At 43.3% G+C, this 25053-nt stretch overlaps 1 protein-coding gene across 2 annotated transcripts; it reads right to left on the bottom strand.

The window, feature by feature from the left end:
• Positions 1-10485: 10485 nt before the first annotated feature.
• KLF17 (KLF transcription factor 17) lies at positions 10486-22258 on the bottom strand. Of its 2 annotated transcripts, none has more exons than XM_086716759.1 (3): positions 22074-22258; positions 12017-12875; positions 10486-11665 (listed from the first exon to the last, which is right to left on the bottom strand). In XM_086716759.1, the coding sequence occupies exons 1-3, from the start codon at positions 22158-22160 to the stop codon at positions 11421-11423; spliced, it is 1191 nt and encodes a 396-aa protein (XP_086572885.1). In that variant the 5' UTR covers positions 22161-22258; the 3' UTR covers positions 10486-11420. The 2 variants fall into 2 exon arrangements, with proteins under 2 accessions (XP_086572885.1, XP_086572884.1); XM_086716758.1 differs by lacking the exon at positions 22074-22258 and adding an exon at positions 13554-13661.
• Positions 22259-25053: the final 2795 nt, after the last annotated feature.

The following is a 25053-nucleotide window of genomic DNA, read 5'->3' as shown; positions in this document are numbered from 1 at the left end:
TGACCCACCCACTCACCTCACAGAGCCCCCAGACACTAGATCTCTGAGTCTTTAAGGGGCTCAGGCAGCATTTTAAAAGTTATATCTTAATGCTGTATTTGGTGTGCTATGAAATAATATATTTAAGTTATAGGCATAAACAAACATCTGTGAGAGCCTATCCCCCAATGGTATGCGATCAGGTGTCAAGATGGCCAATTAGGACAATGAGCCAAACTGAAAGTAACAATCAAGACTGTATTTACTTCCTTCTACAGAGCAAGCAAGATGCAAAAAGAAGAGGCACCAGTTCCCCAGTGTTCCATCCTTCCCCATGAAACAGCACCAGGCAAGGGTTAAGGGACATGCAGTGCAGATGGGGGGAATTCTCTCACTGCCTTAAACAAAAGGATTCTCCTATCTTTTTAGGGAAGGAGGAAGGAATAGAAGGAGGAAGATAGGAAAGTGCGCATTAGAAAAGTACTGAGGTAGATAGGAAAAAAAAAAAAAATGCCTCAGCAGGGCCCCCAGGAAAGAGGCCTCTGAATGGAGGTGCCCAGGCTGGGAATGCAGATATGCATAAGAGCAGGGCTGGCTTGTGCAGTGACTCCTTGATAGCAACTCCCTTCAGAAAATTGTAGTGCACCTGTCCGGCACCAAGTCAGCTGTAGGGGAGGGGTCAGCTTTTTCCCATGAGGACTGGCAGGCAAGGTCTTATAACTAGCTATGGTTGGGCCTAAAAGATCACAAACAGGAATTTGGCCTGGAACTGGACTCCTCACCTCCACCCCTTGATCTTTCAGGGCCTGAGCAAGAGACATAGGCAACCCCATCATTGACTAAAATGAGCCAGACATTGCGATAAGTCTGCTTAACCATTCTGAGGAACATGATCAAAGTCACTCTAAGTAGAATATCAGGCTTGCCCAGGGAATGAATATAGCCATGAACCCCAACAACTGCCAAGCCAGAAAAAGATCCATAGCTCATTAGGGTCTACCCTAGAAAGCCAGGAGGCCTTCTGTCTAAGCCCCCTAATGGGCTGTTCTATTTTGCCAGGTTCATTGATCCAAGTGTTGGCAATTGCACAGATTCTCCTTCTTGATTGGCCAACAGGAAGAAAAGGACTCTACAGTTAGCCAACGCTACTTGGGCCAAGGAGTTGAGGCTGAGATTGTATTATTGATAGTCTCAGTGAGGATCAAGGACAGATTATGTACAACCTTTTCTAATTGGATGACAGTGAGAATAACCACACAGCCTATATAGGGCAAGCGTGAGTGGAGGGAAGGCCACCACCACTGTAGCCAAAATAGTTCTGATGGCAGATCCCACACTTTTCTCTCAGATGTTCTGGTTGCCTTCTTCTCTGACAGGAGTGAGTTTACATTTAGGGAGGTATTTTGCTCTTGTAGAATCCAGTTGTGGCAATGTATAATGTCCACATTAATAAGGTTAGTGCACTTGAGGCACCAGCAAAGCCCTAACAGACGAATAAAGAGTGGTTTGTTTCGGCCAACTTGAGGAGTTATGGATCCAAAAACCAAGTGGTGCAACCAGCCCATGGCACTGTTCTGCCATAGGCTATAATCCATGAACTCAGAGTTTGCTGAGACCTGTAACTCAAAGGCAAATGTGGATCTATAGGCCCCAGGGGAAGGTCAACCAAGGTGGCCCATTGGAGGGCCTCCAAGCATTTTGTTAAAGGTCCCACTCTAAGGTAGCAGCCTTCCTGGTAACCCAGGGGATGGATGCCACCAAGACCCCTACACTGGTTATGTGAGAGCACCATTAGCCAAAGAGGCCCACCAATCACTAGGCGTCCTTTGTTTGTCAAGGTAGTCATCTCTGGAATGAGACCTCACATCCCTTCTCAGATAATGCCCAAGAGTTTCACTGGGTGCTGGGTCATTGTGCCTCACCTATGTTAATGACCTATGTGTGTGGCTGCATGTTGGTCAATAAGGCATCCAGTTCTTATTGGGTGGTGCTTTTGTGTGGACCCACCAGGAGGATGTCATCAATTTAACAAAGTGCTCTAGTGCTCCCTCCAGGAGCAGGAATTTTTCCAGGTCACATTCATGGCAGATAGCTGGAGAATTTAGGTAGCCTTTTAGTAGCACATCAAAGGTGTATTGCAATGCATTGCACATAAAGGTGAATTTGATCCCAATCATCCGGGTAGAGAGAGAATGCTAGAAAAGGCATTTTCTTTTTCTCTTTTCTTTCTTTTTTTTTTTTTTTTTTTTTTTTTGGCATTTTCAATAGCAGCTGCTGTATACCAAGCGTCTTCAGCTTGGGCAGTAGCCTCTGTGACAATTATAATACCAGGACTATGGCATTGAACCTTCTATAATCAATGGTGAGTCTCCAGATACCCAAGGCCTTTTGCACAGACCAAACTAGTCTATTGAATGAAGAAATCATCTCATAGAACTCTGGCTTCCTTGAGATTGGCAATGTGAGTGGTTATTTCTTTTTCTTCCTCAAGCAGCAAATATTGTTTTGGATAGACAATGGTACTAGGCGCTGGTAAGTAATTGGGTAGGTTCATCCATATGCCCCACTAAAATGCAGCCATACTTATCAGGGATTTGGTAAAGGGGTAAAGGCAAATCATCTATAGATGTAAACAATATTCCTATACCAATAATACATTCACTAGTGGGAGCCATAGCAAAAGAAGTTTGTAGGGACCCAAAGGACCCACTTAAAACTTGGCTTGGGCAAGGGTCCCAGAGGTAGAGCTTTGTTTCCCCCTCATCCTGGAGCTAGGGTTTCAGGGATCATGGTCACTTATGCACCAGCAGCCAAAGACCCAAGAAGTGCAATTCTCTCCTACATCCCTGTTGAACCTTGACCTTGGTATAAGGCTTCTGGTCCCCCTTGGGAAAAGAGGGTCCTGGGCCTGTCCCCTAGTCTTGTTTATTTTTGAATGCCAACAGGTCCAGGTAATATTAGTGGTACTCTCCCATTCATCTCCAGGCTCACTAGAAGGGAGCTGCTCATCAGGTGCCCCACAGGCCCTAAGTTCCTTGCCCTACCAATTGCCTCCTTTGACACTGTCACCAAGGAACCAAATTCAGAGATCTTTCTGGAAAGGCCTTGCCCAGGAGAGGGCACTGGGTCATTACTCTTACACTGCTCTTTCTCCTGGTCAATCTTTGCTTTCATGCCAGTGGCTGCTTTTTCCACATGTGGGAATTTGTCAGTTAAGTCTTGGACTGTCAGTTAAGCATCCGTCTCTTGATTTCAGCTCAGGTCATGATCTCCAGTTCATGAGATTGAGCCCTGAATCAGGCTCTGTGCTGACAGCATGGAGCCTGCTTGGGATTCTCTCTGCCCCTCTCCCATTTAGGCGCGCACAGGTGTGCTCTCACTCTCTCTCTCTCAAAATAAATAAACTTAAAAAAAAAAAAAAAAAAACTTTGATAGTATCATGGGTGAATTGACCCAATCTCATGAAGAAGTTTAACTGGGCCTAGTGACCAGTGCCAGCAGGGGTAGCTGGGACAAACTTGGAAATTTGAGTCTGGCTAACAGTTTTACCGTCTACATTGCAGGATGTCCCTTAGCATCAGGGACTACTTAGAGCCAATAATTATTGGGTACAGTTCAGCATGCGGATTCTCTGACAGTTTTGGTCCCATTTCTGGAGCACCATGAGAAGTAGCTAGGGAACTGATTTCCTAGCTTTCTTAGAGTTCCCTTTGTTGAATTTCTAATGTGACCCACTGGGCAAGCCCGGCCAGGGAGTCGAGGGCTAAAGGGAACCAATGGTTCCCTTCAGAACTGAAAAGTTTCTGTAAATAATCCACCAGCACTCACCAAGTCCTACTGGCATGGCTGTGGAAGTACTTCGTGGGACCCCGGGACATTTTATTCTTCCAGAACAGCTTTGTGCTCAGTTGGCCACTGGCTTGCTGCATCAATTTGTTGAGATGCCAGGTGCCAAGATGATTAATTAGGACAATGAACCAAACTGAAGGTAAAAAATCAAGGCTGTATTCAGTTATCGTGACAGTGCAGGCAAGAGGTGAAAAGGGCATGTGTGGCCTGTTACCAACACACAGGGGTGGGAAAGGAGGAGACCAAAGGGCTATGACAGTGTACTTGGATCTTCTGTTAAGTGCGTTTACTGGAAATAATACTTTACCTCCGTGGTCTTCCTCCTAAAAACACATTATTTACCTCTAGCTGAAGTCATGCGAAAAAACAAATCTCAACTGAGAGGCATTCTACCAATATCTGACCAGTGCTCCTCAAAACTGTCAAGGTCACCAAAAAAAAAAAAAGGAAAGTGTAAGAAACTGTCACAGCCAAGAGGAGCCAGAAGAGACATGATAACTAAATGTAATGTACTATCCTAGATGGAATCCTGCAACAGAAAAAGGACATTAGGGAAAAACTAAGGAAATCTAAATAAAGTACAGACTTTAGTTAGTGAACATGTATTAGTATTGGTTTATTAGTTATAACAAATACGCCACACTGAGGTAAGATGTTAACAACAAGGGAAACCGGGTCTGGAGTATAGGAGAACTCTAGATACAATCATCCCAATTTTTCTAAAAGTGCTCTAAAATAAAGTTCATTTAACTGCTCCCCCAAAGGCAATAAAATAAATCAGTAAGACTTTATAATTGCAATGGAAACACATTCATCCATTAGAAGGAAAACAACTTTCTCAAGATTATAGCAATGTTTCATGACAAGCGGGCTGAACATCCTACAATAGAAGACAGATAAAATAAATATGGCACATCCACACGACAGAATTATGTGCATCAATTTAAAAGATTCTAGTCGTTCTGTATTTGCTTACACAAAAGTCTCCAAGATGTACTGATAAGCGAAGGTAGCAAGAGACTCGACAGTGTGTATAATCTGCTGTTTATGTATTACAGATGGGTCTGGAAGGCACATTAAAAAAAATAGCATCACTTTCAAGGAGAGAGGTTCAAGAGCATTAGGACCTTTTGCCAAATAACATGTCCTGGCTTTTGAATTTTGCGCTACATGCATATATTATCTACTTAAAATGTTTTCAACGGACCAGGCAAAGGAAAAGGAGGAAAGAAAGGAAAAAGAAAACAAAGTTAGAGGCCTTGTTTTATCTTTTATCTCAACACACAACACAAGTAAAAGTATGATTCGTTGCCTGAGGTGTGAGTCAGTGAGAATTGAGTGAACGAATGAATGCAGAGAAAGATTTCTTGGAAAAGGCATTCTTGCTACATTACATGTAGGAGTGGAATCGATGTGCCAGTGTTTTCTAAGACCCTATTTACGTGTCATCCCTCCTATCCCTCCCCCACTCAACCCCTCACACCATTTCTGTACCTGTTCAGGGCTTCATTCTATAGGTGCCTTCCATCCCCTATTCCCCAGAAACTAGGATTCTCTTTAAAATCCAGTCTGTGAAGGATGGCTGAATTCTACACCAGCCCAGATAGAGGAGGGGTTGTTCTCTTCTGGACCCAGGCCTGGCCCAGGGAAGTTGCCTTTGGGAGGGTATTAGCTGCAGCCCCGGAGCCTCAAGCCAGGCAGCCCCCAGCACCTTCTTGGCAAAAGGAGGATCATCATCAAATGCACCCAGCACAGGGTAAGCTGTCAACAGAGCCGGACACCAGGGGTTGCAGTTGGGGGTTAGGATGTGACCTATGGAATTAAGTCAGAAGTTCTTTTCAGCTCACATTTCTTATCCCAACCATTCCTCAACAGTCTGCTTGACTGTGCGGACCGCTATCTGCCTTGCCCAAATGCAGTTGCATACTCTTCAGCCCAGAATAATCCATCCATTCTCCACCCAAGGCAACCAAGATGGGCTTTCCAAATGCAATTGTGATCATCTGTTTCTGAGTCAGCCTCTCCTGCATTTAGCTTAGAGTTCCAGGAGGAGCTGAGGTCTAGTTGACCACTTGGCCACTATATTCCCATCACTGAGCCCCTGGACACCCAGGAGACACCCGGTAAATTTTTTGATGAACGAACAAGAATAAATATAATACAAGTTCTAACACAGACAATTGCCAAAGACCTTCGGAAAGCCTTCCATTATTTTATCTTTTATTTCCCATCCTTCCTCCAAGCTCCCTCCCAAAGTAGCCCACTGTACTCTCTGAAACTCCTCCATAATCTGGGAGCTCCCCTACATCCTCCACGTCCTCCAAGAAGCTCTCTCTTCTGCTTGCCTTCACATCCTGCCACATCTCTGCCTTGTGAAGACATCCCAACCCATCCCTACCTTAGAATTTATTCTCCCCATCCCACCTACCTTAGGATCTCACTACATTGCTACTTAAAAAACATTGTTCTCCCAGATATTTGCAAGTTATATATCTAATAAGGGGCTGATATCCAAAATATATAAAGAACTTATACAACTTTCAACCCTAGAGAAATAATCTGATTTAAAAATGAGCAGAGGACTTGAATGGAAATTTTTGTAAAGAAGACACACAAATGACAAACACATGAAAAGACACTCAACATTACTAATCAGAGAAATGGAAATCAAAACTAAAATGATGTATCACCTATTCCTGTCAGAATGACTGGAATCAAAAAGACAAAAAATAACAAGTGTTGGTGAGGGTGTGGAGAAAAAGGAACCCTCGTGCACTGTCGGTGGGAATAAGTTGGTACAGCCACCATGGAAAACAGTATGGAGGTTCCTCTAATTAAAAATAAAAATGTCAGGATGCCGGTTAAGCATCTGACTTTGGCACAGATCATGATCTTACAGTTTTCGACTTCGAGCCCCATATTGGGCTCACTGCTCTCAGCACAGAGCCCACTTCATATCCTCTGTCTCCTTCTCTCAGCCCCTACCACTTACGCTCTCTCTCAAAAATAAATAAACATAAAAAAAAATTTTTTTTAATGCCGTATGATCCAGTAATTCCACTACTGGGTATTTACATAAAGGAAATGAAAACACTAATTCGAAAAGATATCTGCATACCTGTGTATATTGCAACATTATTAACAGCACAAGGTATGCAAGCAAACCATGTGTCCATTGATAAATGAATGTATAAAGAGGATGTGTACACACACACACACACAGACACACACACTTCAGTGTGGAGCCTACTTGGGATTCTCTCCCTCCCTCTCTGTCTGCTCCTTTCTCACTTGTGCTCTCTATCAAAATAAATAAACTTTAAAAACTAAATAAATTAAATACATAAAAATTCCCTAAGGAAAAAAAAAGTAAGCCTCCAAGAGGCCCCAAGAGCTCCAACTAACTCCAAAAAAGTAAAATGCATGCCAGAAATAAAAACCAACAATATGTAAAGGAATAATATGAAATCCAGCAACCGACAATGTAAATTCACAAATATCTGGCATCCAGTACAAAATTATCAGCTATTCAAAGAAGCAGGAAATTAAGGACAACCATCAAGAGAAAAATCAATCATTACAGACCCAGAAATGACAAACATGATGGGACCTAGCATCTGAGGACATTCGAACAGCTATTTTAACTATGCTTCATAAGGAAGAGAAAAAGTGAGCATGTTAAGGAGAGAAATAGATTTCTAAAGATCCAAGATGGAATTTCTAGAGATGGAAAGTAGAGAACCTGAAAAACTGATAGCAGATTACATGGCAGAAGAAAAGAGCGGTTGGCTTGAAGACATCTAAAATGAGAACGAGGGGCGCCTGGGTGGCGCAGTCGGTTGGGCTTCCGACTTCGGCCAGGTCATGATCTCGCGGTCCGTGAGTTCGAGCCCCGCATCGGGCTCTGGGCTGATGGCTCAGAGCCTGGAGCCTGCTTCCGATTCTGTGTCTCCCTCTCTCTCTGCCCCTCCCCCGTTCATGCTCTGTCTCTCTCTGTCCCAAAAATAAATAAACGTTGAAAAAAAAAAAATGAGAACGAAAAGGCTGAAAAAAAAAATGGACAGAGCATCAGTGGCCTGTGAGATGATATCACATAGTCTATTATATGGGCAGATTGTGTGTCAGGAGGAAAAAGAAGGGGGGGGGCAAAAAATTGATAAAACATGGCCAAAAAATTTCCAAATTTCACTAAGACAATAAACCTGTACATTGAAGATGCTCAATGAACACCAAACAGAATAAACAAAGTTCAAAACCACATAAAACAAATCACTCTGTGGTTTAAGAGCCGTATACATATGGTTTAAAAACAAAGAAAAGCAAACACAAGATTAACCAAACTTCAGGAGCCTCTGCAGAAGATGAGGAATGTGGTCAGTGGGGAACACAGAGGCTTCAAAGGCGGCATAAGGGCAAATAAGTTATTACTTTAAATGATATAAGCAAACTATTTTTTGCATGAGACATCAACAATTTAAAAATAGAAAAATAATTTAAATGAATTTCATCCATTCTCCTTCTGTGTCACTTATAACACAAGCTATAAACCAGGAGTCATCCTTGATCCAGCTATCACCTAGGTTGATTTCCTCGCAAATCTTTCTGCTACTCTCCAGCCACACTGCCACACCCGCCCAAGCACCTTCCACTCTCACCTGGAACACTGAAATCACTCCCTCTCCCTTAAGCAGAAGAAACCTTTTCAATGTAACTAATTCTCTCCTTAGCTTGAAGGTGTCCCCTTGAATCCTCCTTAGCTTGAACCTTGCCCCTTGCTGTCTGGTGCAGAGATAAATAACTTCCCCAAGGCCACACAGCCAGGAAATGGCAGAGGCAGGATTCAAAATCTACTTCTTACTTGGGAGCCCACAAGGTCTTTACCCCACCCACTATGCTGCCCAGTGTTGAATAAGATAATACCGAGACAGGCTTAGCCAAGGCTTGCCATAAGGTAACCTCTAAATAAAAGATAGACTGAATTTTCTCTTCCAATCACCTCCTCACCTCCTTACCTGCCTAACTCCCAGTTAGTCCTTACCTCTGAGCTCAAACCACATTTCCTTAGGGAGCCCCCTTGTCCTATTACAGCAAGTCCCTGATATTTGTCCTCACCGCATTCCATACACTTCTATGTCCTTCCTCCACTAGATTGTGACCTCCACAGGGGCAGGCACCTGTTTTGCCCACCAATGTAGTGTATGTGGCACACCCCTGCCCACTTTGGCTCCTCTCAGTTCCATTCCTTGATGAGAGTGATGGGTCATCAACAGACCTCTCTCTCTTGAGGCCCAACAAGCAATCTCGCCTGCTGACCTTACCGGCAGGGATAAGTGTAAGCCAGCTGGGGCAGGGTATGGAGACCAGCCCTGGCCCGTTGAGCTTGAGATGTTCCACTTCACAGAAGGGACCTAGTGCCCAGGTGGGAATTTAAGAGATTTCAGGCACTTGAGACCTGGGGTAAGTCATTGGGGCACAAACAAGCACCCCCTGCCCTTATTTATCATGCCTACTCCCCTCACTCAGAGTTTGGGTAGAGGGCACCTGGATGCCTAGACCAGGTACGCTGGGGCCATTAGGGGAACAGACCAAGGTGGCCATGCAGGAAGGGGTCAGGGTGGGGATGAGGGTGACAGGTGTCACCAAATCTGTGGGACTTCCACAATGCCCAGATAAATTTGAGCCCACAGAGGTTTGGCTCCTCTCCATGGCAACATTAAGTGATTTCAGAATGTTTATCTGTGGTTTTTATGCTCCACTGCAAGGCACTGTCATGCTCTGAGTCCTTAGTGTCCAACACAGGGCATGGCCAAGGGTAGACATCCAGGAAATGGGAGGTTAGTTAACCTCCACAAGCTCTTCGGGTCTGACTCAGGCACCTCTTTGAGAAGTCTTTCTTCCCTGACACACCCTTCCATTGACTCTGTGCCCCTCACCATGAGTCCCCACAGCTGTGATGCTCTTTGTAGTGGGCTCAAAGAACATTGGTCAAATGAATGGAAGCTTGCAGGTTGACTCTCCTCTGAGCAGTTGTGTTGGTCCAGCATTCTGTCGAATTCTTTCCTCTTCATTCACCTGCTTAATTTATTACAACAATAGGGATTACTAGATGTTACATATACTCCCTGAGCTCAAGGGTCACCTCCCCCAGATAGCCTTTCTGATCCTCCCCTTTAGGTGCTCCCCCTCTCCATGGCCACCTCACTTAGGTGGACTTCTCTGCCCTAGAGCAAGATGGCCCCTTGGCCACAGGAACTGGACCTGATTCGTCTTTCTGTGGCCATCTCCTGGAAGTGCTTGGCAATATCAGCAGAAGGTATCATCTCTAGAGTAGAGAGATTCTGGTTGGGATCCCAGTTCTGCCACCTGAGAGTTTGGGCAAGTTCCTTTTTATTAGCTTGCTGGTCAGTGTAATGGCTAGCTGAGAAGTCCAGAAACAGAGGTTCAAAACTATCTGAGTATCCAGGAGAGTCATTATGCTCTCAGCCCTAGGGGAAGAACGAGGTAGGACAGGGCCTTTAATACCTGGTATTTGGTAGTCCACGTACCTGGGCTCAGTGAAGGGAGGAGGGGAAATTACAATAGGGCTCTTCCTTCTCTGCCCCAGTCTAATGTCCTCCACCCCCAAGTCACCCAGAAAACAGAGCCTAAAACAAGAACTAAGTGCTGATGTTTTATTTGAGAACTGCAAACCCCGGGCACTAAGTAAAGGGAAGCAAGGCAGGGAGAACTAGTGGTAATGCAAATTGATAGCAGTTGGGTCCTGCTTCATGACAAGCCTTGAGGAAACACCATAGGTGTGTCCATTGGCTACATGGGAGGTCTTCCCATTGGCTGTACATTTTGGGGAAAGAGTGCCTTGTGGCAATTGAGGAAAGGGAGGGAAGAAGGAATTTATCTGCCTGACTCTCTTCCATCTTCCATTAGTCAAATGTTATTCCAAGAGCATTAACTCCCGCACACTTCTGGGTTGTTAATGGCAATTTGAGATGCCAGATCCCATGTCCTGAAGTGGGACATTCCATGCAAGTCTGGAAGCTGTAGGACAAGACAATCTCTGGGCTTATGGCTGATGAATACCAGAGAGAATGTGATTCTGTACATAAGTGTCCCAAGCAGTCCAATACTGTTTTTCTCATTTACCAGAAGAGGAAACATGGTAAAGTGATCAAGGACCTTTCCCAAGGTCACATGGCTAGTAGATGGTAAATTCAGGATTTGAGCATAGTCTGGCTCTGGAAACTATAGAAGACCAAGATAAGGAAGTTGGATTTTACATAGCAGGCAAAAGAGAGTCACTAAAGGGTTTTAAGCTGGGGAGTGATATAAGATAAAGAGCTTTCTTATAAAGCTTCCAATTTCTACTTTCCTCCATCTTCCCATGAGGCTAAACTTGGGAAAAGTAGGTGGCCCCAGAGAGGTGAGGGCATGCAAGACGGTTTTTGAGAAGTCTCTGATTGGGTCCAGAATTCATATAGGCTTTAACACCACTTCATAATCTTTCTCTGTCTTCATCTAAGCCTACACCTTCCAGAGACTAGCTGGTCAGAGGCAGGCAGGATCTGGGAGAAGCTAAAATAAAGAGAGAGATTGACCTAAAGAACAAGAGCAGGAGGACCAGCCATTTTCTCATTGTTCGTCTGTGGGTCTGGGGATCCTGGCACCCGCAGATGAGTCTTTTGGTGTTGCCTGAGATGGTCAGATCTCATGAACTGTCGGCTGCACTGATCACATCTATATGGTCGATATCTGGTGTGTATCCTCATATGTCGTCCAAGCTCATCGGAACGGAAGAAAGACCATGTACAGCCTTCCCACATGCATTTATAAGGCCTCTCACCTGGGGGGAGGGGGTGACAAGGGACAGAAGAAATTAAGTTTAACAATAGGCCAGCAGGTGCATAGGAAGGAGTCTCACTCTATGAGGAAGAGCAGTCAAGGCTGAGAAACCAAAAGAAAACCACAGGAAAGTAATGAGGAGGCAACACCATCAGTAGTCCCCATGATCTTGACACAGTCACACTGGACCATGGGAAAGCAAATTGGTGGGGCCAATATAGCTTGACTGCAAACTTGAAGGATGACAAGCTAACCTCAAGGCATTACAAACCAGTGGTCCAGCACAAATCTAAAGCCCAGAGACTCCTCCACCCCACCCAACCCTACCCCTCCTATCTGACACTTCATTCACCTGTGTGTTTGCGTTGGTGACTCACGAGGTGGGAGCGCTTAGTATAGGCTTTTCCACAGTTCTCATATTGGCAGGAGTAAGGCCTTGAAACTGGGGATCTCCTGGGAGCCCTTTCCTGGGCCCTGGAGTTCCGCTCCGCTCGCTGTGGAGCTTGTATGGGCTGCTTGGGTAGGAAGGAGTCTTCCGGGGAGGCTGGCTGGCTCATGAGAGAGTACTGGGATTTTAAAGCCTGCAATGATGGGGACCCAGCTGGGCGCATCCTAAAATCATGGGGATCTCTAGGGGGTGACATCTGAGCCAAAGAAGGGAGCATTGCCTGAGCCTCAGTAGAAGACATGGTTGGGGCCAATACCATTTTAGGTGTTATAGAGTCTCTATTAGAAGGTACCGTTGGTGGGCCAGAATAAGAAATTGTGGGTGCATTGATGTGGGACATCATTGAGATTCCATTGGGAGCTGAGACTGGCAGACCACTGGAGGGCATCCTTAGATTCTTACAAAAGTTCATGGCCATCCCTGGAATACTGGGTTCTCCTAAGGCCATCATCTGGGACCTCTTGAAAATCATCATTCCTGGCTGGGAGGGAGACATCCCCTCACAGTAAATCATCTGGGAAGGAGTGTGAATCACTTGGGAGCAGTAGCTCACGCCATGCTCTGGCAACAACATACTGAACTGTTGTCCCATATCACTTGCATTCTGCCTGGGTGCCTCAGTCAAGGCCAAGGGGATCCTCTCCAGCTGTGTGCACTGAGGGAAGTGTTGAGTGTCTGATGGGCTGTCATTCCAAGAGGTGTCCACTCCACTGCTTCCAGGAGATGGAGACGTGTCCAAGATGGACATGGACTTCTCAGTATCCTTGAAGAGAGAGAGAGTCAGGTGAAATTCACTCTAGTTCAAATTCCAGTTCCACTTTCCCTCCTTCCCACCCTCATCCAGGCCTCCAATATCTCTTGCCTGGATTATCCTGCCTCCAAGCCATTCTCCAGTTTGGGCTTTCTGAGATGCAGGTCCGGCTGATGGGAGCACAGTGGAAGCCTAGATGTGCCTCATGCCATTTTTTTTTTCCCTTGGCATGTTTTTGTTTATCTCATGAAAAGCAACAAAGAAAACAAATAAAATATTCCACAACCTATACCTTCAGCAAAACTGAGAAAACCCTCAAAGATTATATTTAAGTGTGAGGGTGAAAGAACATCCAAAATCAGCATAATAAGAAAGCCACAGGAGCGCCTGGGTGGCTCAGTCCGTTAAGCGGTTGAGCGTCCGACTTCCGCTCAGGTCATGATCTCACAGTTCATGGGTTCCAGCCCTGTGTCATGCTCTGTGCTGACAGCTCAGAGCCTGGAGCCTGTTTCAGATTCTGTGTCTCCCTCTCTCTCTGCCTGTCTCCTACTTGCACCGTCTCTCTTACAAGAATAAATAAACATTAAAAAAAAATTTTTTTTAAGAAACCCACAAAGTTTCAGATGGGTCATGGCTGTAGCACAACTTAGAAACCATCTGCAAATATTTACCTACAGAAGAGGGTCTCACCTGAGTTGGAACTGCTGTGGACAAGTCTGAGATCAAGCATTGGAGGAAGGAAGGAAAAGAGGCAGACTTTTAACAATGGTGGGGGACTGGCTTGGAAGTCCGAGGCAGTATTCCTTGGTGACTAATTGGTGTGAAGGAAAGAAAGGAAGATAATGGTGGTAGAAACAGGACAGGATCCAAGAATCATATTTTTTTAAAGCTGCCCATTACTGTAGCATTAGAGATAGTTCTTGAGCTGAGAAACTGGAAAAGCAACCCCACCATCTCCCATCTATTCATCCACTGGAACAGTCAAGAAAAGACCAATCCATTCAAATATGAAAACCAATGCATAAGTAAAAAATACAGTATCCATAAAAGACACTTAAACACCAAAACAGAAATTAATGATTGTAATTTCTCAAAAAGAAAAAAAAAATCACCAGAAAAAATATTGCCACAGAGCAAGGAAAAATGAGCAACATTCAAACACACACACACACACACACACACACACACACAAAGAAAGCAAATTTAAGAAAGCAATTTCAGCTTTTACACCAATTACAGAAACATCACAGAGCAGAAATAGAGGAATTCAAAGAAGTTATGTACAGATAATGGGCTACAAGTTATATTAGAGGGGAGGGAGGGGACAATGATAAGGGGCATTGGAGGAGCTGCTATGGTGGTGGCAATGTTTCAGAGGTCTTCACTTTGTAATAATTCATTAAGCTGTACACTTACTTAAATGCACTTTTCTGTTTGAGTGTTGCTTTCCATGATAAAATCGCTTTAAAACAATATTGTGAGAAATCAGGATTTTCAGAAAATGAAAAATTCTATTATAAAAATCAGAGAAGTAAAAATAATGCTGAACTTAAATACGAAATATTCTATACAATGTCCCTCTTAAAAATGGAATTTCGGGATGCATGAGTGGCTTAGTCAGTTAAGCGTCTGACTTTGGCTCAGGTCATGACCTCACAGTTCGTGAATTAGAGCCCCGCATTGGGCTCTGTGCTGACAGCAAAGAACCTTCTTGGATCCTCTGTTTCCCTCTCTCTGCCCCCTCCTCTGTTCACATGCTCTCTCTCTCTCAAAAATAAATAAATATTAAAAAAAATTAAAAATATTTAAAAAATAAAAATAAGCATTATAAATGCTTATAATTAAAAAAAAAAAAACCTCAAATGAACAACCTAACTTTACACCTTAAGGAACTAGAAAAAGAACAAACTAACCCTAAGCTGGTATAAGGAAGAAAATATTAGAAAAATATCAAAGAAACCAAAAGTTAGTTCTTTGGAGAGATTAACAAAATTGCAAAACCTTTAGCTAGATTGACCAAGAAAAATATGTGAGGACATTACTATCAGTTTTACAGAAATGAAAAAGATTATAAGAGCACTATGAACAATTTTATGCCAACAGTTTGGATAACCTAAATGAAATAGATAAATTCCCAAAAAGACAAAACCTACCAACACTGAATCATGAAGAGAAAGAAAATCTGTACAGACCTGTGACTAGTAAAAGAGACCGAGTCAGCAATCAAAAGCCTCCAGGACAAAGAAAAACCCTGAACTTGATGGCTTTGTGGTGAATTCTAAACATTTAAATAATATAAATGTTTCTCAAATTCTTCCAAAAAATTGAAGAGGAGAGAATACTTGCTAACTCGTTCTAGCATGCCTTGATACCAAAGCCAGATAAACACATCACACAAGTAAAGCAAACAATAGAGCAACATCTTTTATGAAGATGGATACCCTCTCCAAAAAAAAAAAAATCCTCAAAAAATTAGCAAACCAAATCCACCAGCATATTAAGCAAAGTATACCACATGACCAAATAGGATTTATCCCAAGAATGCAAGGCTGATTCAACATCTGAAAATCAAAGTAAAATAGAGGGGGAAAAAGCAGAAAAAGCACTTGAAACAATCCAATAACTTTCATGATAAAAAAAAAAAAAACCCTCAAAAAACGAATAGAAAGAAACTTTCAACTTGATATAGGCATTTATGAAAAGCCCACAGCTAGAATCATACTCATGATGAAGGATTGAAGGCTCTTCCTTTAAGATCAAGACAACAAGGATGGCTGTTTTTACCACTTTTATTTAACATTGTATTGGAAGTTCTAACCAGAACAATTGCATAGGAAGTAAAGGCATCCAGGGGTGCCTGGGTGGCTCAGTCGGTTAAGCGGCCGACTTCGGCTCAGGTCATGATCTCGCGGTCCGTGAGTTCGAGCCCCGCGTCGGGCTCTGTGCTGACAGCTCAGAGCCTGAAGCCTGTTTCAGATTCTGTGTCTCCCTCTCTCTCTGACCCTCCCCTGTTCATGCTCTGTCTCTGTCTCAAAAACAAATAAACGTTAGGGGCGCCTGGGTGGCGCAGTCGGTTAAGCGTCCGACTTCAGCCAGGTCACGATCTCGTGGTCCGTGAGTTCGAGCCCCGCGTCAGGCTCTGGGCTGATGGCTCGGAGCCTGGAGCCTGTTTCCGATTCTGTGTCTCCCTCTCTCTCTGCCCCTCCCCCGTTCATGCTCTGTCTCTCTCTGTCCCAAAAATAAATAAAAACATTGAAAAAAAAATTAAAAAAAAAAAAACAAATAAACGTTAAAAAAAATTTTTTTTAAGAAGTAAAGGCATCCATATTGGAAAAGTAAAACTATCTGCTCCCAGATGATAGTCTTACATGTAGAAAATTCTAAAGATTACACACACACCTGTTAGAACTAATAAACAAATTCAGCAAAAGTAGCAGGATTCAAATTCAACACACAAAAATCAGTTGTTTCTATACACTGACAATGAACTATCTGTAAAAAAAAAAATTAGAAAAACAATTCAATTTACAATAGCATCAAAAAAATACTTAGAAATAGCTAAGAAGATTAACTTAATCACTGAAAACTACAAAAAACATTGTTGAAATAAATTAAAAACATAATGGAGAAACACCTTAATGTTCGTGGATTGGAGGACTTTTAGTTATGAAGTCAATGCTACTCAAAGCAATCTACAGATCTCATATAACCCTTACAAAATCCCATTTTTTGCAAGAATAGAAAAATCTACCCACTAAAATTCATATGGAACTTCAAGGGACCCCAAAAAGCCAAAAGTAATCTTTGAAAAAGAACAAAATTGGAGAATTTACACTTCCTGATTCAAAATTTACTGCAAAGCTACAAGGCATCAAAACAGTGTATTCTTGGCATTGGTGCACCTGGGTGGCTCAGTAGGTTAGCGTCCGAATCTTGATTTTGTCTCAAGTCATGATCTCACGGTTGTGAGATTAAACCCAGAGTCTGGGCTCCAGGCTGACAGTGTGGAGACTGTTTGGGATTCTGTCTCCCTCTCTCTCTGCTCCTTCCCTGCTTATGTACACACATGTACACACACACACACACACACACACACACACACACGTGCTCTCTCTCTCTCTCATAATAAACTTAAATAAACTTTAAAAAAGTAAAAAAACAAAAACAAATGTGATATTGGCATTAAACATAGACTTATTCACCAACAGAAAGGAATAGAACCCAGAGAAAACCCTTACCCATATGGTCAAATGATTTTCAGTAAGGGTGCCAAGACCATTCAATGGGGGAAAGGGCAGCCTTTTCAATAAAGGGTGCTGGTATAACTGGATATCCACATGCAAAAGAATGAAGGGCCCTTACTTAATACCACAATCAACAGTTCAAAATGGGTGAAAGACTAAATGTTGGAGCTAAACTAAAACTCTTAGAAGAAAACATAGGAGAAAAGCTTCATAACAATGGATCTGGCAATGATTCTTCGGATATAACACTAAAGGCACTGGCAACAAAAGAAAAAGAGAGATCAAGTTGGGCTTCATCAAATTAAAACCTTTTGTGCATCAAAAGACACCACCAACAGAGTATAAAGGCAACCCACAGAATGGGATAAAACATTTTTAAATCACATATCTTTTTTTTAATAAATTTTTTAACATTTATTTATTTTTGAGAAAGAGACAGAGTGCGAGCAGGGGAGGGGCTGAGAGAGAGAGGGAGACACAGAAGCTGAAGCAGGCTCCAGGCTTTGAGCTGTCAGCACAGAGCCCAATGGTGGGGCTTGAACTCTTGGACCTCGAGATCATGACCTGAGCCAAAGTCGGACGCTTAACCACCTGAGCCACCCAGGCACCCCACAAATCACATATCTAATAGAGACTTTATCCAGCAAAGATGGAGAGCTCCTAAAACTTAACATAGAAACAACCCAATTCAAAAATGGGCAAAGGACTTAACTAGACTTTTCTCCAAAGATAAACAAATGGGTAATAAACAAATGAAAGATGCTCAACATAACTAATCATTAGGGAAATGCAAATCAAATCCACAATGTGATATCACTTCACACCCATTTAAAATGATTTCTATCAAAACAAAAACATAAAACCACACCCAAAGTGTTGGCAAGATATAGAGAAATTGGAATCCTCGCACACTGATGGTAGGAATGTAAAATGGTGCAGCCACTGTGGAAACCAGTATGACATTCCCTCAACAAATTAAACATAAAATTACCATGTGATGCAACAACTCCGCTTCTGGTATATACCTACAAGAACTGAAAGCAAGGACCGAAATAAATATTTGTACACCCATGTCCAGAGCACCATCATTCACAGTGGCCAAAACGTGGAAGCAACCCAAGCATCCATTTACAGATGAATGGATCAACAAAATGTGGCATACACATACATTGGAATATTATTCAGCCTTAAAAAAAGGAGGGGTGCCTGGGTTGCTCCGTGGGTTATCAGCTCAGGTCAATATCATCTCATGGTTGTGGGATGGAGCCAGCAATAGGGCCCTGCGCTGACAGCGAGAAGCCTGCTTGGGATTCTCTCTCCCTCTCTGCCCCTCCCCAGCTCACAAGGGTCTGTGTGCACACACTCTTTCTCAAAATAGACAAACATTTACAAAAAAGAAAAAAGAAGGAAATCAACACAAATGAGCCTGTGAGACATTAAGCTAAGTAAAATAAGCTAGTCACAAAAGGACAAAGAATGTATGATTCCATTTATATGAGGTATTTAAGGAAGTCAAAAATCAAAGAAACAGAACCTGGTGGTCTAGTGGTTAGGATTCAGAGCTCTCCAAGAGACAAAGTAGAATGGTGGTGGCCTGGTAGGGATTTGGGGTGGGGATGGGGGATGGAATTAGGAAGCTACTTTTTATTGGTTAAAGAGCTTCCGTTTGGGAAGCTGAAAAAAGCTGTGGAGATTAATAGTGGTGATGGTTGCACAGTAACATGAATATGATTAATGCCACTAACTATACACTTAAACATGGATGTAGATTTTACCACCCTTTTTTTAAATGTCTAAAAAAGGACACAGAAGGGGTTCCCACTGGCCAAATTTGTGACAGTTTGAGAATCAAGAAGAATAATGACTGTTGGTTTTAACAGAAGCTTTGAACATCGTGAATTGAAGTGAAAGAATTAATCATTTATTATCTTTCCGGGAGGAAACGTCTTCAAAATCACCGAAAAAAGAGCCCAGGGGTTTAAGAAAAATCCTATTTTACAGAAGAACGCACACTAATGAATGTAGAAGGAATGGTGGGAATGGAAATTATTTTACAACCCTTAATGAAACTTTTAAGGAAAAATTAATATTTGGTTGACACCATTAGGTGGATGATTGGTGGGGAACTGGACATTTGGATGTATCCGAGGAAACATATAACATGGATTACTTTCTGACCACAAGGCTAAATGTTAAGTTTGAAAAGAGAGATGAGATCAACCAGGCTTTTCACTACCTTAATTCTAGCAACCCCCCGATGTGGGGAAGCCAGATATGTCTCCTGATGAGGATGGAGCCCATTGTATCTTTGAGACATTCTCACCAAAAATCAGGAATGCAATTAAACTTTAAGGTCTATTTCCAATTTAGAGGTGATACAAGAGATAGGATATCAAACTAAATTATACCATGAGAAAACAATCTGATAAATCCAGAAGAAGGATTTTGTCTATAAAACAAAATTAGGATTGTGAAAAGTGGAAAGCCAGTCAGGAAAAAAGAAAACTATTCTAATTCCAAAGAAACTCAAGAGATGTAACAACTAGATGCAGTGTGTGGTCTTAAATTGGATCCTGGTTTGGACATATTAGCATTAAGGACATTTTAGGGAGAACTAGGGGAATTTGAACAAGAATTACATTCAAGATGATATTAAGAAATTATAAATTTTGGTAGTTTTGAAAATGTTTTGACTATGGAAGAAAACATTTTTTTATTCTTTTAAAATATTTATTTTTGAGAAATAGAGAGAGTGCACATGACAGAAGGAGAAGGGCAAAGAGAGGGAGAGAGAGAAACACAAGCAGGCTGCATGCTGTCAGATCAGAGCCTAATAAGGGGCTCAAACACACAAACTGTGAGATCATGACCTGAGTGGAGATCAAGAGTCAGACACTCGGGGCGCCTGGGTGGCTTAGTTGGTTAAGCATCAGACTTCGGCTCAGGTCATGATCTCTCAGTCCATGAGTTTGAGCCCCGCGTCCGGCTCTGTGCTGACAGCTCAGAGCCTGGAGCCTGCTTTGGATTCTGTCTCCCTCTCTCTGACCCTCCCCTGTTCATGCTCTGTCTCTGTCTCTGTCTCAAAAATAAAAACATTAAAAATTAAAAAAAAAAAAAAAAAAGATTCAGATGCTCAACTGACTGAGCCACACAGGTGCCCTGAAAATAATTTTTTTTTTACCTCTAGAAGGGCTGAGGAGATCCTATCTTGTTTTATTTACCACTATATGCAACTAGCATAAAGTAGGCACATAATAGGCCCCAGATCACTGTCTATTGGATGAGTATTTCTGGGGTGCCCAGCCCCTTTTTCCTCCCTCTCAGTGATGGCCCTCTTTCATTTTCCTGATCCTTCACAGGCAAACTTCTTTGGAGATGTCTAAAAAATACGCCTTTATCACTACCTTGCTTTATTATTCCCAAATTCCATATGGCCCCCATCTCACCACAGAAACAGCTTTCATAAAGGTCATTGATGACCTTCATTGTCTCTACTAAGTCCAAACACTTGTCAGATCCCTTCTTGTTTGGCCTCTCAGGAGCTCCTGAGACTACTGGCCATACTCTTCTTGAAATGTTTTCCTTCCTTGGACTCAAGAACACATTGTCACACTTGCTGGATTTTTCTCCTTCCCTCCTCCCTGGCCCTCCCTCCTCCTCCATCTCTTCTACTGGTTTCCCTCACCTACAAATTTCTAGTCAATCTTTCTCAGGCTAATGATCCATCTTGGTTTATATTCCACTTATTCTTAAACCGGTAGCTCCAGGGCAGACTTCTCCTGAATCTTCCAGCTGCCCAATGCTCAGTCCATTTGGATAGCCCAAAGGCACTTCAACAGACTGTATCTAAAACTCCCATTCATTCCACTCACCCAACCAGAGGGGTTTAAAAACAACAACAAAAAAACGAGCTGGTTCCCTCCCATCCTTTGCTCTCTCAGAAAATGTCCCTATTGTTGCCCACCATGCAAGCCAGAAACCTGGTAAGGTGTGCTGGATGGCTCCTTCACCACCTAGGTCTAAGTAATTACCAATTCCTGCAGTGTCTACCTCCAAAATATGTCCAGGATCTATTTGGTTTTGTCTGTCTCCACTCTCACCTCCCTAGTTAGGCTGCCATTTTAGTTCTCACTTGGATTATCCCAATACCTTTCTAACTATTGCCTTGAACTCCCCCATCTCCACCAGGGCACTCTATACAAAATGCAAATCTAATCATAACTGATCACATTTAAAATCCTCAGTGGCTTCCTACTGGCTGAAGCCCCCTCCATGATCTCAGTAAGGTCGGGGAATCCCTGCCTCCCTCCCCTTGGGCCATGCTCTCATCACTCTCTTGGCCTTGGTCTCTGTCCATCTTTCATTTCCTCCAACATAGAGGCATACTGTCTCTGGTCTCTGGCCCTACAAACCCTTGACCTAACCAGTTTCTCAGTCCCAAACCAAATCCTCAGCTGTCTTCTCAACCTCCTAAATCAACTCAAACACCTCTGCTATTTGCTCCTGTGGCACCTGTTCTTCTTCATAGTAATTTGTACACTTGCAATCATTCAGCGATTTATTAATAAAATGGTATAATATCTTATAGTGAGCTCACCATTGTATTCCCAGGGCCTTGGCAAAGTATTGCCACCTAGTAATTTTTTCCTCCCTGCCTGCTCCCCGCTGACTTCCTAACTTTGTCTTCTTTCCTGGATACTCAAGTCCCTCGACACGAGTTACCTGGACCTTTTTTTTAACCCCCCAGCTCCCAGCAGAGGTGCTGATGCTCGATGGATATTAATTGCATAAATGACACATGATTTGTGTCCTCGATCTCCCATCCCCACCCCCTTCCCAACTCCATCCCTCATACTTCTAATGCCCCAGATATGTACTTCCCTCCACCGCCAGCCTGCATCCATCCCACCCACCCCACCCCCTCAACCCCCACGCCGCCGGCCCTGGTGCTGACTTCTGGACTCACCTGCACGAGCTGGTGCTGAGCCTCCTGCCACTGGCTCAGCCTCTCGGCCTCCTGCTCCATTTCAGCCTGGGATCGTCGGCTGCACATCAGGACTGTGTGCGGGTCCAGACCCGCACCAGAGGACAGCTGACACGCGACGCCTCGGGGTCGCAGGTCGGGTGTCCTCACACCACCAGGCCACAATCACAATCACCGCGCTCAGCTTCTACCTACCACGGTGCGGGGGGGGGGGGGGGGGCGGAGCCAAGGGGCTCACCCACCGACCCACCCTTCAGCCGCTGCCCCACCCCGCCCCAGCAGGCACCTGGGTCCTGCCCGGGGACCTCAGACCTTCACTATATCTTGTATCTTATGTCTGCCTCACCCTACTTCCCCCATCCACCCTTCGTTCTGAACATCTCTGTTTAGCCCAAGTAGGGATAAGGACACCGAGGTTTCAGACTCCAGGCCTGTGGAGTCTCAAGAGTGGAAAAACCAAGGAAGGATGCTGGAGGCAGAGGCAGAGGCAGATAGGGGTGTAGGAGACAGGAGAGCCTCCACCCCACTCCCCACCAGGTCAGGGTTCTTGATACAAGCTCCTGGAGGCCTGGACCTTCTCTGCTGTAGACCAGGTATCCCTGTCTGTTGCGTGTACAAAACGAATACCGGGAGCTCCGTGGCACGGTGTCTTCATTCCAGCAGACTCACAGAGTACCTCCTGTGTGTAGGCACTGTTTGGGGGGACTGGGGATGCAATGGCAAACAAGACAGAACCAAGGGTCTTTGCTCTGAAGGAATTTTCATCCAAAAAGGGCAGACAAACGAATATAGTAAAGCCAATAGTTAATAGAATTTTCTTTGGTGTTGAGTGCCACAGAGAAAACAAAATAGGAAAATGTGAGCTGAGAACTAAGTGCCTGAAAGGAACCTCCCCATAGGAAAATTGGAAGGATCTGAGGCAAGAAAGAGCTTGGCATGCTAGAGGAAACGCAAAGGGGCCAGGCAATCTCCACCACGTGAGCAAAGGAGAGAGTGGGATGACATGATGGGGATGGTCTTAGAGACCATGGACAGCAGTTTGAACTTTATTCAAAGTGTGATGGGAAGCTACTGAAGGAATTTAAACAGGAAATTGACAGGATCTAAGTTTTACAAATAATCCTCTGTTTCTTTGAGGCTTATGGATTATAGGAAATGAGATCAAAGCAGGGACACCAGTTAGAAACCTAAAGGAGCTCTCCAAGAAAAAGCTGTTAGTGTTTGTTGGGGGGGGGGGGGTGATGGTGATTAGAGAATATTCTACAATTAAAAGGGACAGGACTTGGTAATGGTTTGGAATGGTGAAGGGCTGGGAGGAAAAGAGAAATCAAAGATAACCCCTAGATTATTGGCTTGAGCAACCAAGTGATGACTGTACCATTTGGTAATATGGAAAAAGGAGAAGAGCAGATTTGGAGACAGCCAAAACAAGAATTCCATTTTAGACATTGGTTTTGAAGTGTCTATTAAAAATGCTCATGGAGAGGTTAGGGCTGTAAATGTAAATGTGGGTGCTATCAGCACAGAGGTGGTGGTTATGAGGCCATTAGAGTGAGTGATACCAATTAGGGAGCTGGTTAGAGAGAAGGACTGGGGACAAAACCTGAGGACCTCCTGTAGGATTCAGCAGAACAGAAAGCTCATGCAAGGAGACTGAGAAGTAACAGAAGTAGGGAGAAAGTCAGGAGATTATATTTCAAGAAGCCAAGAGAAGTATGCATTCAAAAGAGGGACCTTTCAGGGCACCTGGGTGGCTCAGTGGGTTAAGCCACTGACTCTTGATTTTTGCCTCAGGCCAGGTCACGACCTCATGGTTCGTTAGATTAAACCCGAGTCAACATCTGAGCTGACAGGGTAGAGCCTGCTTGGGAATCTCTCTCTCCCTCTCCCGCCCATCCCCCACTCTCTAAATCAAATAAGCATTTTAAAAAAGAGGGACTATTCAGGTGAACTGAATGTTGCTAAGAACCAGCTAACTACCTATTGTATCTGACAAGTTAGAGGTCATCAGTGACTGACAAAACCAGCTACAGAGGAGAGAGAAGCCTGATGGGAGCGCATGAAAAAAGAATAGGAATTGATGCTGTGGGACACTGAAACATTGTAAACAACTTTTTCAAAGAAGTTTTGCTATAATGGCGCCTGGCTGTCTGAGTCGTGGAGCCTGGGACTCTTGAACCAAAACAGCTAAATTGTACCCGTGATATAACATTTATTTTCCTGATTCGCCTTTCATTTTAAAACAGCTAACAATTTTTAAAGAATACGTTTCCAGGGGCACCTGGGTGGCTCAGTAGGTTAAGTGTCCAACTTCAGCCCAGGTCATGATTTCATGGTTCATGGGTTCAAGCCCCGTGTCAGGCTCTGTGCTGACAGTTCAGAGCCTGGAGCCTGCTTCAGATTCTGTGTCTCTCTCTCTGCCCCTCCCTGGCTCATGTTCTGTCTCTCTCTCTCAAAAATAAATGTTAAAAAATATTTTTAAAAAAGAATAACTTTCCATTAAAAAAATATGATTCCCATTCAGTAAAATATTTCATGTATGAATTAAAATTTGTACTTAACCAAGCAAAAATATTTTGGTTCCCATTTGCCTTCTGTTTCACTGTTCTCACTTTTAACACAAAATTCCAACTGGTTACATTGAAGGACAAAATTGAAGTAAATCAAGTTGTTTCCTCGCCTTTATAAGCATTGACTATAAATCTTTTGAAGCTATCATTAAACAGGCACATCTAATAACCACAGGGGTTGGAGACATGACCCATGCCTAGAATTCCAAACACATAGAACTGAACATTCTCTTAATTAACTTCCACATTGAATGCAATTTTATTAAAAGTACTGTAATAAAAGTATGCTAATGTAAGCTTACATGATTTTTGTGGTTTTTTTTTCTTTTTTTATCGAGATATAATTGACATATTATATTAGTTTCAGGTATACAACATAATGTTTTGATGTT

Source organism: Puma concolor, chromosome C1, assembly GCF_028749965.1.
Source record: "Puma concolor isolate L17-30 chromosome C1, mPumCon1.1.hap2, whole genome shotgun sequence".
NCBI lineage: Eukaryota > Metazoa > Chordata > Mammalia > Carnivora > Felidae > Puma > Puma concolor.
The sequence above is the reverse complement of the archived record's forward strand: the minus strand, read 5'-3'. Positions and strand labels throughout refer to the sequence as shown.